This window comes from Passer montanus, unplaced genomic scaffold, assembly GCF_014805655.1.
Source record: "Passer montanus isolate IOZ18808 unplaced genomic scaffold, ASM1480565v1 scaffold61, whole genome shotgun sequence".
NCBI lineage: Eukaryota > Metazoa > Chordata > Aves > Passeriformes > Passeridae > Passer > Passer montanus.
This window is the reverse complement of record NW_024371149.1, coordinates 1,253,628-1,271,632: the sequence shown is the minus strand read 5'-3', so window position 1 is coordinate 1,271,632 and position 18,005 is coordinate 1,253,628. Positions and strand designations below refer to the sequence as shown.

General features: G+C 39.3%; 1 protein-coding gene across 1 annotated transcript in view; it reads right to left on the bottom strand.

Annotated features, from left to right (window-relative positions):
* Positions 1-12,100: 12,100 nt before the first annotated feature.
* Positions 12,101-18,005, bottom strand: part of POLR3A (RNA polymerase III subunit A) — a 30,522-nt gene continuing 24,617 nt past the window's right edge. Inside the window, exons 25-29 of the mRNA XM_039727326.1 lie at positions 17,834-17,998; positions 17,012-17,176; positions 16,541-16,672; positions 15,199-15,331; positions 12,101-13,168 (exon numbers count right to left, since the gene is read on the bottom strand). Of these exons, the coding sequence (XP_039583260.1) occupies positions 13,020-13,168; positions 15,199-15,331; positions 16,541-16,672; positions 17,012-17,176; positions 17,834-17,998 (744 nt within the window). The 3' untranslated portion in view covers positions 12,101-13,019. The remainder of the gene's footprint in view (positions 13,169-15,198; positions 15,332-16,540; positions 16,673-17,011; positions 17,177-17,833; positions 17,999-18,005) is intronic.

Sequence of the window (18,005 nt, the reverse complement as noted above, 5' to 3'; positions counted from 1 at the left end):
GGCCCCCGTGCGGCGCCGAGCGGGGCGGGCCGGGGAAGGGCCGGCGGCGCGGCCTGCCGGAGGTTCCGCCGCTCCTCCCTCCGGGGCTCCGCCGGGCCAGGACGGGGTGCCCAGCCCGGGTGTCTCGGCGGCGAGACAAAGGCGGCGCTGCCGCGCTGGTGACGGCCGGGGCCGGGCGGGCCGCGCCGCTGCCCTCTGCCGAAGGCGGGAGCGGCCGCCTGTTGAGGCTGCCGGACTCGGCACCGGGCGGCAGCTTCAGGCGTCAAGATTAATTTCATCTAACCGGGAAACGCTAAACGTCAAAATAATAGCAGACTGCTTACGGGCTTTGTCCATTAGAATTTGCAAAACGAAAGTTTGCAAACGAGATCCAAACACTAGTAAGAGCTACTGGCCCATCTTCCTTGTAAATTTCTTCAGCGTTTCATGAATGACCAGAGACCAGGTAATTTAGAAGCAGAGTACAGATGTTCCCGCAGTCAGACGTAGCAGGAGGACGCAATTGTTTAACAAAGAAAGAGGAGAGTAACAACTTCTCTGAAAGTAAACGGGCTGCCAACATCACTCGCACCAATTTGCAAACAGACTGCAGAATGACCACAAGCAGTTCGCATCTTAAATTCACATTTCATACGTTTCAGTTACACTGAAAGGGCTTTACTGGTAGTGGTGGAAACCTAATTATACCAAGAAGGAACTGCAATTATCTGACAGTTTCCGGTCCAACCAACCCCGTGGTTCGTTTATTGTCCAAAGACCTGGACTCAGTGAGGTACAAGGGAAAGCCTTTGTTCCCTAAAATTTCCTGTTAACATACCCATTGGGAGAATTCAAGTCCTGAAGTGAGTTTCAAGCCACTTGATGTAGCTCGGTAGATGATTTCTCTCATGTGAAAACATCTTGGGTTACATGCAATTGTACTATGCACTCTACTTCTGGCAAAGGCAGGCAGAGGAGTTAAGGATTATTCTCAACCTTAAGTTATTACTTACAATACTTGAAACTAGAGGGCGATTTTGAAATAAGTATTTTCATGCTTGGTCCATTAATTTTCATTTAATACTCTTGCAGACTAATTTTTTCTAATTTTACATCCATGTTTTTTTCAACAACTTTCTTTGCTATACAGAATACAGAGAGATTACCTTTGTTGTCTAATGACTAATGCTACAAATTCCTGCAAACTGTGTTAGTTCTAGTCCATTTGAATTTATTAGAAAATTGCCTATTTCTCTGTAGTTGAGGTTGGGCAGTTTAGCTGGTCAAGTAACTGCAGATTCCATAAGTGCTAGCTAAGCAGTGTGCATGAACAGCTGGCCTCACAGCACGGGTGAGAAGTGAAAGGTGCCTGCTGTCACCCACTCGAGCAGATGTCCCTTGGCCAGTGCCACAGCAGGGCCCTCTGTGCCTGCCACAGGACACGGTGCCATGGAGAGCTTTTGGAAGGCACATGCACAGGAAGGCTGAAGAAAGACAAGTTATTCAAATATGTCCTTTTTTAAAGGACTTTCTAATCTCAGCTAATCTCCTTGAACAATATTATTTCATTGTGTATGTTCTTAAAAGAGTTTCCTGTAAAGGAAAGGAAACATGCCATCAAATTTCATTATGAGGCATTATGTTAAGAGCCCTGCCTTAGGTCAATGCAGCAGTTCTCTGCTACTTGAAATAATAAAGACAATCTTGAGTTCCATCCTCTTCTTGACTGGGCACTGAAGTGCACCTTTCACCAGGGGTTGCAGTAGCACAGGAATGGCAGCATTCAGGCAGAACTTAGCTATCTTTAGTCTCATTTCAAAACCTAGAGGGAAGTGGTGGCTCTGGGTACTGCTACTCCTGCCTTTCCCAAAAGTGTTTCTTAGTCCTTTGCCTTCTCTTCAAAATAAAATATTCATCTTCTCATCATGCCTTGCCTGCCCCACCTTGTGCCTGCAGTTCCACATCGCCCGCTGCCCTTCTCAGGCAGTGCCAGGTAGCAGGTAAATCTCTGTTGTACCAGGTTTCTTTCTTGCTTTCTGGAAATGCAGTTTCTACCTTTCTGTCATATCCGAGTCTCTAACACTCCATTTGTTGTGCAAATGGCAAGTCTGCTCTCAGAAAAATTCAGATAAATTTCTCATTGCACAAATGTCTCTTCCATGGGTCCAGCTGTCAGACCCTTGCCTGTCTATGAGAGGGAACTTGCTGTTACCTCTATTACCTAACTCAGTGTAGACCTTCTCTAGCAAGTGCAGGGAAAGTCTTCTTAAGACATGGGTACACTTTGAAGACTCAAATTATGAAATGGATGCAAATTTATTATGCCAAAAGTTTATACAGTGACCCAAATTCAAATCACTACAGAATCCCAGAATGCTGATATTTTCTGATAGGACACCCTTTAGATATATCTAGGCTTTAAAATAGGCTTATTATACTCACTCTAATGGAACTTGTCATTGCACAACACTCTTCTGTGCAAAATTAGTTGCCAGTCCTCAAACATTTTCTCCTCTACACCTGCCTGTTTACTGCTGCCCAATTTGCAGCAGCAGCAGCTCTGCTGCTGTAGATTTCCTGGCAAATCCCCTCCTCAAAATCCTCAGTTTGAACCAATGACAGCTTCTAATGGCTAAAAATAGAGGGTTTTCTTTAAGATTAGGGGATTTTAAAATTATTTTTAAATACGTGGGAGACATTTCATTTGCTTTTTGGTATTGGAGCCCTTAGGACACAGGTCTTCAGGCTCCAGTGGCAGTCATGTATCCTAGAAATGGCTTTGTAATGAAAGCTATGTTTCTCATGTAATCACACGATTCAAACAACTGTGGTTTAGAGAAAAACATTGAGAGATTTACCATAAGTTAATGGAAGGGAGGTTATGCAATCTCCAAGACAGGCATATGAAAAGTAGAAGAAATCATCCAGTTAAGATTAGAGCTCTTTAGGTACAACGTGAACACCACAGAGACTTTGTCATGGGTGTAACACAAAGCTCTAGCAGCTAAGCAGCTCTTAACAGCTTATTTTTTCATATTAATGTAATTCATAGACTATTAATTAGCACTTGCAGGATAGGAAGGTGTTGGTTTAATGTGCAAGCAGATCACAGGATCTCATTTAGCCATTAAAAAAACCCAAAACCATAATGTGAGCAGTCTGGGCAGTGCCCAGGGAAAACATTTCACCTGGCAGTATCATATCCATGAATGGGCTGTGCCCATAAATTCTGAGATCCTCAGAGCTCCTGCTGCAGCTGCAGACTGAGGGAGCTGCTGTTGGACACTCCCAGAAGCACAAGGATCATTTATCTTCCCAAAAAATGTGTAACCGTGAACTTCAGGAAATGGTTTAGCTCTTTCTTCACAGAACTTCTGTGACATACCATATGAGGGAAAGCAGACCAGAGGATTATATTGCCACTTTTTGCCCTTTTTTTTTCTTTTTTTTTTTTTCTGTAGCCATAAAACCTACCAGTCACTTCATCTTGCACTGCACTAAGCAGATAAAAATTATTATGGTGTTTTCCCACTCCAGGAAAATTAAAATAAAGATCAGACAGTTATTTCAGTCATTTGAACAAGCTTCAACAGAAAGAAAACACTATGCTGAAGTTTTTAGATTCCACCCATGGCAGTTCAAAAAGCAAATAAAAACTTATTTTACTTAATCACCTGTTAAAAGAGAAAGAAAAGGCCTTTCTCAAGGGTGGAATAGCTGGTAGGAAGGGTGTTTGTTTGGGGTGAGAAGGGGGAGAAGAAAAGGGTAGGTAAATTGTCTCCTCCTGGAGCTGTGAATACACACAATCACTTCTGTTTCTCAGACAACTGCTTCCAAAAACAGGCAGCAAAATAAAACCAGAAACCTTATGGAGGCACATTGGTGGCAATCCTGCAGGGGCGTAAGAATTTCAGCTTTTGAAGGGAAGACACTCTGCAAACAAATCCCCAGTACCCATCTGCTTAGAGCAGACCAGGGGCATGATTTAATTTTCTTTGGGAGACTGGGCTGGCTTGTGATGTGGTTAACTTCCATAAGCAAGCAGATGTTAAACAGTTCCTTTGAAAGCTGTTGCTTGCAGCTTGTTATTGGTTCAGTTTCTAGGTCACTTTTCAAGTCAAGGCAAAAGATTATTTATACCAATCATTTGCTTTTACTTTTAGCACTAACAGGGAGATAAAAGCAAATGGGTGCCCTAAACATCCATGGGCAACTTCTATAAACAAGCCATGCAAAAACTGGGAGCTTGCAGGAAGAAAACCAAAACTGCAGTTGAAGAAGATAGTCAAATACAATAGTAATGATTCCAGAGAATGCCTCAGCACATTTTCACCACCTTCATTGGTTTTGTCAGCAATGCGTATTTTCAAACGCAATTTGAATCTAAAGGCTCTTGAAGAAGCAAAGACATTTCCTTATGTTCCGTCTCTTAGCTCTGCTAAGAATGACATATGTACTCCTCACAGCAGGTAGTTGCCCTGCTCACTGATCTACAAGGGTTGAAGAATTGGATCCATGTCAATTACAAGCTAAGTTTTCCAGGGACTCCAGGGGCAGTGCTTTGATCATGGCACAACTGAACTCCAACAAAATGGCTCCAGAAAAGTCAATACTCCTCAAAAATTCCAGGGTAGTCCAAGTGTCTCTAGTCCAAGCCCAAAGAACTCCCTGATGAAATGGAGACAGGTGTGCATGCAAGTGTGGTTCTCTCTGTTTCTCTAGAAACTGTGCAACACTTGTCTTTCCACACATGCCTGAAGAGCTCATCTCACAGCTCATCTATTTTGCAGTGCTTAAGCCAAGGGGATAACAGAGGTGGCAGCCCCTTTCCTAAAAAAACCCAGAACCCAGCAGATCCACATTTGAGAACAGACCAATACCCAGATGTGGTTGAACTGAAAAAGCTCCTCATGCGTGGAAAAAGATAAACAGGATTGTAGGGAGCTGGAGAGGATTATTATTGATTCATAATAAATGCTCTAGCATTCTGAATTCATCTGGTTTATGAAAGAGGAGAAGCATTTCTAGTGTACTTCCATGAATTTTGTAGAGTTTTACAAATGCCTGTGAAAACCAGACAAAGGTAGATGATCAGAACATTGAAAAATTTGCAGCAAATTGTGTGTCATACTCATAGGTAAGACTTGAACTCCTACTTGACAGGGGTACATGGATTTCTGTTTACTGAAATACTGCATAAATTCAATATGCTTCTAATTTGAAAAGAAATTTTTACTTTTAATATTGCAGGATATTCCTTGAGCAGGAGAGGGAAATGATTTTTGTAGGAGGAAAACATAACATTGGGATGACAGTGAGAATAAAGTTAAGAGAGAAACCCTTGTACAACTTGCTGTAGTCAATTTGCTCAGACAAAGCAGACTATGCACCAAGATGAAACTTAAGAATGAAGGGTGGTTAAAATGACAAAAATACTGGACTGAACTAAAATCAGTTCTGAAAACAGTAACAAACGTGAAATGAAGCAACTCCTAAATTACACTGTCATTTGGAAGGCAGAAGTACTACAGTACTTGGAGGGATGGAAAAGCCATCAGAGAATCCTTCAAAAGGATTTAGGTTAAAATTATTCTTTTTGAATCAAGTCTGCAGCAATGATATTTAGAGAAGTGTTGTTCAACTCTTAGAAACTTAAAAAGATGCATTAACTGGTGGGAGTTTGATGGATAGAAATATTTAATATAATGCATATATCAAAGCTCATCCAGTTCTGCTGAGTCCTCTAATTGGTTTCCAGGGGACTTGGATTAAGCCCCACTTTGGTAATAAAAAGACCATGCAAAAGAATAACCAAAATAAGAAGTCTCCAAATCTGCTAGGGATATTCCATGAAGGATAAATACACTTCATCAGCAAGGCAAGCCAAATATTATCCTTTTTACCGTGGGCTATTTGTACTTCTAGAATTTTTTCCCCCTTAACTCACCTTCAGAGCTGCCACCCTCCCCAAGATCATTAATGGCAGCCTAGAGCTTCACTGCTTTTCCCTCTCTCTTTCCAGCTGAAGTCAGTGTCTGCCTTGCAGCTGACTTCAACAGCACCCACTATTAGTCTTTTTGACTTTCTTTGGAAGATGAAAGAATGAAAAGAACTGTACACAGCAGATGCTAATCACATTCTTTAATCCCCACATCCTGGCCATGTTATTTACTGAGTACTCCTTATAACATGCATGTTTTCACAAGCACAGTCCCTTCACTCACCTTGATAATTCCATCATCTCCTCTCACAACCATATTGCTCAGGAGAGACTATTGTAATTTAACAGTCTTTAACAGATTGAATCTAAGTACAGAGTCTAAAGATTTCCTCAGGTCTTATAAGTCTGTGGCAGCAACTGTTCACTGATTCTACATTTTCCAGCTACTTCCCAAGCTGCTGTGCTGCTCATCCTTGCCCACACTTATTTTCAACAGAACACATATAAACATAAGCAAGGCAGAAGATACTTGTGCCAGCTAAGTAGGAAGGCTGAAGAAGAAAGCAGAAACAGGCTAAAGACAAAAGTAAGTGAAGATCTAAAGGCCTGAATACAGTTTTTAGTGCTTACAAAGAGCCACATGAAGCAGGGATGCTTTTCATTTCAGTTTACACTACAAATATATTACCTTATATAATAAGGTCATTTTTTTTCAAAAGTTATTTGACCATAGTTGTAATTTTGATGGCAGTAGATTTCCACATCCAGATGTGCTGAGGAGATGTTTCTTCCTTGAGTGGTTAAATTATCCTGCAGGCAAGTGTTCCCAGTAACCTTGCATGGCTGAGCTGAATCCAGCCAGTGGCACAGTATGGTTGACATAGCACTGCTGCAGGGAAGCAGTGTCACCAGCAGTGACAGTCACTGCGGGTCCAGAAGGGAGGAATCTGTGGGAGAAACAAGGACAAGGAGACAGGAATAAATGCAAAGGGAACTAGAAAATGCACAGCAGGAGCATAAGTCAGAAGAACTATGTATCTTCTGAAAAATAAAAATTTAAAGTAAGTCTCCAACGTAACTGGAAAATATTTGCATGAGTGGAAAACCTGAAAGAGTGGCATATGGGAAAGGGAGCAAGTTGCTGTGTGGGCTTGTCAAGGTACCTGTGCATACAGCAGACATTTTAGCATCATTGAATTGGAAAAGAGCAGGGATCAGGGAAGAGTAAGGGGTGAAGTGTGTCCTTCCTTCCCATAAAAGAGATCCCCTACCCACTGTGCCCTACAGAAATCAGTCACACACTGTCCCTGCTTCAAGCCTGTACCACGACATGGCCAGAGCCATCCTCATCGCTCCCAACACCATCAGCAGTTTAACATGGGGATGCTGTCAATCAACCTGAACCAAGGAATCCCCTCTCTGTGACACATCAGGATGAATCACACCACACTAAGTCCCAGAAACCAATAAACCCTGGAATCATAAATCAAGAAAAGTAATTTCAAAGTCTCACAACTAATTCTGGCATTTTCTGGGACTCATGACGTTTACCAGCACAATTTCACTATTGCTTTTGCATTTCTTGGCAATTAATTTTCTTTATTTTGCTTCTAAAAATCTAGATAATTTAACATATAAAAGGGATGCCCACTGAAAACTATCATATGTATCAAAAGATTAGGCAAGCAACCTACACTTTGACAAAAAGGAGAAAAATAATCTGAGGTTAATAACCCAGGTACCTGCTGCTTTTGCAACAGCTTCATTTCAGGCCAACTCTGTCTCCACCTGACAAAACACCTCTACCATGGAGGAGACAGAACTCTGTAGGATATCTTGAGGGGTACCCCAGCTTTCTGTGGACCCTGAAAACCACAGTGAGAAAGGCACCTGCATGTCCTCTTTTACCCATGGACTAAGATTCCTCTGCACTATCTGGTTCTGAAACCAACACAAAAATTAAGACAATTTGCAATGAGTGTCTGCCATTGCAAGGCTACAATCAACAGCATACATAGAATAGCTTTTGTTCACAGACTTCCTTGAACTACCAGTGTGCTCTTCATAGATGATGTCACCTCTCTTCTAGCAAGAGACACACGAAAGGAACTGATGTAATTTGTAATTGAAAGTAATTGATGTAACTTCTGTTTCTTGTCCCAGTAGCATAACTTACATATCATTAAAAACACCTCAGCTAGGGATTTTCTAGGAATATTTCTGATCTAACTGCATGTACCATCACATTTTAAAAGATTCCTATTTGCCTGCTAATTATAGTCACAATCTTCCACATGAGCTGTACCAGAACCCATCAGGAACAGCAGTTTTTACACTTCACAGTAGCAATCCTGTAGTTCAGCAGCTGTAATTATGCACAGTGGGTTGAAAGAGCTTTCTAACTAAACAGATACAATACCTGAAGGAATTAATTCAGGGTTACTGCTCATTATTAACAGTCATCTACAAAATGAATGATAATTTAACTATCATTTGTCACAGCCACTAAGAGCAATCCCCAGGACAAATGACAAAATCTTAGTTCTCAGGAATTAATAAATACCTGTCCCTTTCCCAGCTATTTCCATTGACTAGGACTCCTTAAAGAGATTATCAGTATCTATGTGGCACTTTACCCAGCTGCCATATCTGTTTCTTCCCCAAGCAGTCCTGAATTTCTACTCTGCTTCCATACACACTTGGTTACCTCTGTCTTGTCAGTTTTCTTCCCTCTATCCTCAACACCTGCAGAAACCACCATATTCCTGCACGACATCAGCCCTATCTACTGTCCTTGCTCCAAAAGGAGCATGCAATTATTCCTGATCCTGAAGGCTTGGACTCACAGGACAGACCTTTTGGATGAAGAAACATCTTCTGCCATAGGAGGCACACAGAAGTAACAGTGGTGGTTAAAGCAGAGCAGCTCAAGGCCCACAGAACCCCTAAGCACAGCCAACCAATGCCAGGCTCTCACAAATCCAACAGAAACTAACAAACTACAGGCACCCTCGTAGCTTTCTTCCATAGCAGTCATCTTCCATAGATGTTGCTGGTTGCAGCTGTCTATACACAGAGAGGAGCACGTGTTAGCTTTCTTCCATAGCAGTCATCTTCCATAAATCTTGCTGTCTATACACAGATCACGTTTATCATTTTATTTCCAGTCCTAAGCATTGGTCACTTACATGGATAGCATCACCTTCAATTGTTTTAAATGCAGCCTTGCCTTGGAGTCGTGCAGCAGCTGAAGGATGTGAGATGTTCCCCAGGCAGCTGCCAGAGCTTCACTCTTCAGAGCGGCTCTGGGAGCTGCATTTCAGAGCCTGCTGGAGACTGAACGCAGATTGGAACAATCTTGGCTGCATGGAAAATGCTGCTGCAAAAGACAGACTCACTGCAGACTCCTGTTCTATCACTTTGCAGGAGCAACTCACATTCTTTTGGGAATGACTATAGCCTTTACTGAAATACTGCTTTTTGGTTGTTTTAAGCCAGATAGACAAATGATATACAAGTGAAAATTTTACTAATTAATCAAAAAGCATATGTGGACTCTGCTCTCTCCCTCTTCAGAAAATAAGAGTTCCTTCATCCCCTTCCTTATGTACATCACTTTAACAGATAATTTTCCCTCTCATAGTTACATTTCAGTCCTGATATTGCAAAAAACCCATTTTTAATAGAAAAAATAACGAAGCTACCCAATACCTCTTTTCTCAAAAGAAAGTGCTGCTCTCTAGTGGAAGATAACAGCATGATGTAATTCCATTAGAAGGAATGTTATACAATTTTCATTTAATCAGTCACAAGAAACTTCAATTAATTTCCACAAGCACTGAAACAGAAAAGTAGCAGGGCTTGTTTATTTTCTATCAGTCTTTTGGATTGGCCTGTGAGATTTTGGTATTCATTCTTCAAGATAAACTTGCTATGCATTTATATCAGTACTATAATCACATCCAAATAACCTGCCAAGTATTGGTGCATTAAAATATTAACATATCTTTTAATTTGGTCCCTTTTAGTTTTTCTGTTCTTAGACAATATAATAAGCCAATTGTTCCTTTTTTAACGTATTGAATTACCAACAGACTTTCCTAGGTCCGAATGCAAAGCTTCGTCAACCACTTTGAAGCTAGATTAGTTACCTACACAGAATAATTTAGGCAAATACTATGAAAATCTGTATCCTGTTTGCTATGGGCTTCTAAAACCATTCCTGTCTACAAGCACAGTAATACAAAATTGAGGAATTCCTGTTGCAGTGATTCTTTCAACTTGTACTGAAACAGTGACAAATGCTCAGACATCAAGGAGTATTTGTCCTGAAACAGCCAAATTTTTTCCTACTTGTAGTTCTTTTATAAAACACAGCATTCTTATACTTTTTTTCTTTAAGCATAGATAAGCAAAAAAGGGAATAGCCCTCTACACTAAATTTCTTCAAGTTATGGACCAAAGCAGCACAGTTCTGGCTTTACTTCCAGCTTTCCATAGTCATAACAGAAAACCTATACAGCTGTTTTCTTTTCTCTCTGCAGATAAGACACGTGTGTGAAGTAGTTTCCTTATAAACACACCAAGAAAGTACTTCATTTATTAACAAGTTGAAATTTGTTTTAAAACAGATGGAAAAAATGAAGATGATGAGAAAGCAGGATATGGTTATTCAAAAACATCCTTTTCTTCAAAATTTACACTTAACTAATTTCAATTAGCACATTAATTGGAAAATAGAGGAAAATGTGAAAAATATTATTTATTTTTAAAAAATCAAACCCAAACTAAAGCAAAAAATTTTAATCAAAATGCAAATTTTAATATTCTAAAGTTCCATTTCCTGACTGTTACAACTGATGCTTAAAAAAGTTGCTTACGAGTAAAATCCAACAGCTAATTTGTTTACTGACTGTACAGAGAGCTCAAACAATAATTACTAATTCAGAGTGCTCTTGTAAACAATCTATTTTTGGTTGAAACACTCATGAGGCTGAGAGCATGCTCTAAGGACAAGACATAATGGCTTTAAGCAACATAGGTTTTATATTACTTACTCATTTATGTTGTAAAGACCTGAGATTTAAGCTTAATAATTCTCTACTGTCTTACAAACTACACAAAGAAATGGAGGTCAGCTTATCCATAAATAAATTATGTAGAAAAATAATACATCCATAAATAAACACAAGGTTCACACGTTCTTTACCTCTGCCTCTTTTTATTGTCATGTTTAAGACAAGGAAAAAAGATGTAATTTTAGTCTTAATTTTAAAACATACAAGAGAGTGAACCCAGCGTTTAAATAACGCATTTTTCTACATTTACAAAAACACAAAACCAAACCAAGCAAACCCCCCCACACCAACCAACCAACCCCAAAACCAACCAAATAAAAAACCCAACCAACCAAAAAACTGACAAAGATGTGGTTATTTGTTCCACTACAAACTCCACCCATTTAGACCTTGAAAAGAATCTTTATTCACAAAAATGTCAAGCACTATCAGTAGAATTTCCTATGATAAAACAAAGTACTTAATCAGAGGAAAGGTTTATGGGCTTCCTCTCCATGAAGCCCCTACCCACGTTAAATTGACATCTTGACAAAGAAATAAACAAATGAGTAAGTGGCAATCTCACTGAGATCACAAAGAAAACTTTAATTTATTGTAAAATTTCTATTGTTAAAACAGAGATAGCGAAATATATGTAACTTTTAGAGCAGAAAATAAATGCACTACATTCTCTATTTTCACCCTGCCAAAATGTAGGCAAATGGGGATCTTAGCATCACACTGAAAATATAACATAATTTGAGAATAGCTATGTTGGATTTCATATGACATCTTGCCTGCATGGAGTATTAATTAAAAAACAGACACCCAAAGTGGCACCTGAATACTTAAACCAATAGACTTACAGTCTCTGAATGTAGCCTTACACTTTGGTGGACAAAGAGACAAACTGCAGCACAAACATGTTCATTTTCAAATGCCAGAATACTCAGCAGCCTGCTTTTTCTTCATGAGGGCACAACTTCAGCTTCTTTGTCTATTTCATTTCTCTCCAACCCTGACCCATGTCACGAGCACACTGAGTATCCAAACACTGCTGAGGAAACACTCAGATACTTTCCCTCCATAGCACCACAATACATTTAAACATACTACACTGAAATGATTTGAAATCTATATTTATTCTGATAACTGCTTTAGTGGACTAAAGCTAAAAATACTTCCAAATTATTTGCCAGCAATGCATAAAACCAGTATCCCCTTCAATTTCTACTTTATATAACAAAATCAAAGTAGGTTGCTCAGATCCTGCTCAATTAGGAAACTTTCCCCAAACTAGGACTTCTGTAAGTTACTGGTTCCAGCAGTTAAGACAGTTGCTGTCATATGAAAAGCTATCTGTCATTTGCAATAGTCTTACAACAGTCTTCTCAGAATTTAGTAGCATCCACAATGTACAGCTTCTTGTAGATATGGTCCCAAAACAGAATCCTGGGGAGGAAACTAATTTACTGGATAATAATTCGCAATAAAAGAAACCCCATTAAAAGTACCAAAAGCAAAGAGCAAATATTTCAAACACTTCGAACAGTGTTCCTGAACTCACAAAGAATTAATCACAGACTCAGTTCCGGCTTTCTGAAGTTCCTGTTCTCAAAAGCTGTGCACTGACCTCTGCAGCTCCTGCAGACAGGACTCTTCCAAAAGCACTCTGGGCAAGCTCACAGAACTCTATTGCAATTTTCTTTCTGGTTTTTAATAAAATCTGAATACACGTTAAATAAATACTGAGTTAACAGTACTGCATACATACCGCTTGCACCCACTAAGGTTAACAGAAAGAGCTGACACTATCACATGAAAAAATATCACTTTAAAATTGTTTCCACTCTCTGATGCACTCTCTCCTTTGAGGATCTGTACTAACCACAGGTGGTGAACAACTGGGCAATTCTTTTGATACAATTTCACTTACCAATTCACTTCTACTGAGACACATAGAAGCAATAATACATTTCGCTTAATTTAAATAATGTTTGCTTACTATTTCTTGGTTTGCTATCTTGTTTTCTGTCCAAGTGCTATGTAACAATGGGAATATGAAATTCATTATGATCAAATATCAGAGGCCTCCTGGGAGGGGTTGACTCTTTGTCCGCTTTGTGTAACAGTTTAAAGAGACCTGTTCCAATATTCATTGGAATTCCCATGATGATGCACTCAGAAACACCTAGGAAAAAACCAAACAAACACAGTGAACATTTGAACAGTAAGGATTTACAAAACGACTTTCATTTGCCCATTCTGTTTTGTGTTGCCCAGAAAACATTGAACTTGACATGTAAGGACCAAGGCCTCTTCATTAGACAAAGTTAAATGTTATGGTCATCAGACCAGTATGTTACTTAAACAGTTAAATGCTACAGGGGAAACTCAACTTAACCTAAACGTCATCTCCAGTAATGAAAACCCTTCAGAAGGTTTGTTTTTAGAGAAGACATGTCCCATGCAGTGCTCACAGCAGAAGATGCAATGCCGACTTACTTCATGTTCATTCTGTGACTCAGTGCTAAGGTTTCAGTCAAACCTGGCAGGGTTCCCTTGAAACCACCCAAGTTCCCAGTGAGAAAGGCACAGAACTACTCGATCTGTAATGCTCCTGGCATTCTCACCAGTGAAAAAGTGCTTGTTTTGAAGTGGAAGATTGAGTCTGTCCCAATGATTTTTGATGGTTATAACATTTTCACTGCAATGTGCTGACACATTTCTATTCCAGATCTACCAATGTGCACAACTTTTCCAAAGAAGGTTCTATATTCAAAGCAAGCTCTTAGATGCCAGTGTTTCCCTGTCAGCATGCTGTTATGGCCTAAATGACATTTTTGCACGTTCTCAGGAGTGTAACTAGCTTGTCCTTCACATAAATGTTTAAGAAGGTAACAATAAATAGCTGTACATTTGAATGCAGAAAGGATGAAATCAATTTGCTTAAAATTCTGACTTGATTGACATTTTGAATGTATACAAATGAAGATTCAGAAAACACTGTGCACAAAGCACTGTTTGAAACTGGCTACACTAAGACTACCTAGATATACACACAAGTATATCTACTTAACTAGCTAACTTGGGCATAACACATGCCTATTTCTATATTTCATTAGTACCCAGAAACTCCCAATTCCAACTCCAGGAGGGTAGGCATTGCATAAACACATCTTGATAAGAGTGAAACCTGCTTTACTTCTTTTCTCCATTTAGCCTATTAGACAGACTTTTTAACAATTCAGTCCCAAAATACATGTAGCTTAAAGGAGAAGAATATCTGAGACGAATTACAAAATAATTTTGGGGGCATTACAAAAACCCCAAAATTATTTCAATTCCGAATATTAGAGCACATAGCAAAAATACAAAACAAAGAGACAAACAGAATGCCAGAATTCATTGACTGGGTTTTCTGTTTGCTGTGTGTGTGTGGGCATGCATACACTTGTACATATGTAGCCATGTATTTTCACAATTTAACAGATTCTTTCATGAACTCTCTAAGATGATTCAGTGTCTGCTGATGTACTTAAAATTCAAAACTCAGAAACAGATACATGTAAAAAGAAATTTCTGACAGGTATCTTGTCTGCTGTAATGAAGTGAACACTGATAAACAAGACTTCTGATTAAAATACAAAGACCCACAATTTTCATCTGTTTAGATTAGAATTAAATGAAGATATGAAGAACTTGGCCTGTTAATTTCTAGGTGTAAGTGCTAAATGACCTAAGCAATCAGGTAAGAGTATAATCTTCAGCTAGACTGAGATGTACCTGTCTTCCTATTCTTAGATGGAATGAAAAGGAAACCTGAATACCGAGTAAGGTATTAGATTTATTCAACAGCTCTAGGTGTTGAAGATAAACTTCGACAATTGAAAAACTAGAACTACTGACAGTGGGACAAATTTCCTAGTATTTCACTGAGAACTAGGGTGAGAAATAAAACCAAATTACTCAGTCTACTTTAAGAAACATCCAACAAATATGCAACTGACTTCAAGATCTCAGTCTGAGATGAGAACTAGAGAAACACAACAAACTTCCAGGACTTGTAGAACAAATTAGCCTGAAGCCTGAACTTAGCCTGAAGTTTTTGACATACCAGCTGAACAGGAAGCTTAACAAAGACAAAACTCCAATGCTTTGAAGAGGTTTTACAGATGCTGGCTAAGGACCACAAACTGTAACAAACTTTGCAATACCTACCACAAACAGAATCCTTCTGTCCAAAGTAGGCAGCATCAAAGAGATGGTCTGCAGTCTTCTCAAAAGAAGCCAGCATCAACACACTTTCCTTCATTTTTGCCAGTCCAAACCTGGTAATGCCCAGAACTTCACCCTTGATTGATGGAAAAACCCAAAGAGTAAGCCTGAATAAATAAATAAATATACTATCTACAATATTGTCATAATACCCTGATTCACAGTTGAACATCCTGAAGGTTAATAGTTTGGTAGTAATGAATATTTACATAAAACAAAAGTCATACTTAATATACAACATAAGCTGCTATAAATGGTTAATAGCTCTTGAGTATTGAAAAAATTGAAACATGGCCATGAGAAAAAAAAAACCCCACAATTATAAACTGGCTGCTGAGCTACAAACTTCAGTGGGGTCTGAGAGCACTATGCTGAATCCACTGCCTATTATCTACAGATAAATCTGACCTCAGCTGCCAGGAGACTAGAGAAGATGCTAAATCTTCATTTTTTGACTCTCCAGGAAAAAAAAAAAGGTAATTAGCTTTTTAAACTAACTTGACTTGTTCGTGCAAATATTTCTTAGAAACATCCTGATGATATCAGATTGCACACAGTCAGAAGTAGAGGCAAAAGAATGCATGGTAGGAACCCACCAAGTTGAAAACATGGCACTCTGATGCCCTTTTCTACTGCTGTGCTGCAGCTTCACAGGGTCACAGCCTTGGGGACTGCTGCTGCTCAGTACAACAAAGCTCTGCAGTCTGGGAACAAATCAGAATTCCATCCATTTCACCTAAATTAAACCCTTGCACTCCGGGAGGCAAATTGCAAAATCTTAACCTCACTAAGTGTACTCAACTCTAAAAACCATGTTGGATGTGAAAGAAAGAAAATCAATCAGTAAAGAGCAGATGATTTTATACTAGCACATTGTGTAAGACTGTTCATGTCAGCTGATTCTTTGCCTCTCACATATGGTGCAGCTGTTACAAACCACTCCCCGTGGGGTTTTCTGCACAGCAAGCCTTCAACTGCATGCATGGCTACCCAGCTGTTTTTCACACCATCACTTTTAAGATTCCTATTTTCAATTATGAAATTATCATTCCCCACTCATTATATCAATTTTTTCTCAGTCAAAATAGATCCACACTCCCCCAAAGAACTGAAGTAATTAAGCATTTTGTGTAAAACACAAATAACAGTATTAGGTCAGTACAACTTGGAAATCTAAGTCCAGAATGAATTTCCATCTCCTGAGCTCACCCACCCTTGTCAAACATGATAAAATTAACTTGTTTAAACAGGCCAATGTAACATTTAGAAAAACCATAGTACAAACCTTGTAAGTCATTAGATCAGACAATAACATGACATGTCTCCTGTCAATGCTCATGCCATGGTTCACCATTGTGTATTGAATCTCATTGATAATGGTCGTCCGAGCAGCTTCAATTCCCAGAGTTTTCTCTACCTACACAAGAGATGGTTACATGATTGTTGCATGTTACATGAATGAAGAACCAAGTGCTTGGCGCAAGTATATTCCTGGAATAAATACCATCTGATGGCATACTGATATTCCATTTCTATGACTACCCTTTTAAACTTCTCCATTTAAAAAATATTTATAGGAACAGCTGCTTTGTGGTGAACAGTGCTGTCAGTGAATTATTCTCTTGTGTTAATGCATTCTGACATGTATTAGTGGAATTGGGCTTCATTTCATGTCAACTGCTGCATCTGAGCACAAACAAGCACTTGTAATAAAGATGCTATGGGGAAAATCCCACAGCATCCATTTAGACATTACCTCATAAGTGTTGTTAGAGGATGTTTTTGTTCCTTTCACTCCATGAGTAGCCATAACAGCTCGTAGATTATCACCTTCAACCAGAAGTTTGTATTTTTCCTTTCCACTTTGTTCATCAACATGAATGACAGCTCGGGAAACCTCTGGTATGCCTTGCACTACAACCTTCACAAAACAAAAAACTTTGATGGATACAGTAACACAGTATAAAAGGGCAACACCAGCATTCAAACCTATTGACAAGGTCTACTATATGGAGTAAAGGCTCACTCAAAACACATGAGTAAGATTTCTTGCTCTTAAATACACTAGTGTAAAACTGACACTGCACTATAAACCTTTCTCACTAGCTACATTCTATATTTTATGTCATATATTCCCACACTCTGGTTTGGGGGGCTGAATGGTGGCAGACCCATACAAATAAAAGGGCAAGCTGCTAACAATAAAGGCTTATTTATCTCTGTTTTTAAAATCTAGAGTAGACAGTCCCCTCACAAAAAGCTGAAAAAATGCCAGATACTGTCATGTGGTACAATTTTAGATACAGCTGAAAGCAAATGTAACTACTTCATACTGCAGCACTTGGAATGCTTCAATAAATGTTATAAGGAAAGGATCACAGCTTCCATTTTATTTACAAATATTAGTAAAGGATGGCTTCGTTTCAACAGCAAGGCAGTACCATCACAATCTAAAAGTTACTGATCCAGCCTATTATCACTGTCAATACTGACAAGAATTATTTCATCTTGCCACCATGGAACAAATTATTACTACTGATTACCTCCCACAAAAGCACAAGACAGCCTTGCCTTTTACCTTTGGTAGCTCTTCCTTGAGGGACTGCAATACATAATACATGGAACTCTTGCTATTTTCACGAGGGGTCACACACACAACTGCTTCTCCATGGACAGCAACATCCCCAGGCTTCACTCTGAGTTTAGAGATGCAAATTGAGTAGCGCACAGTCTCAGCATTCACCTGTGCC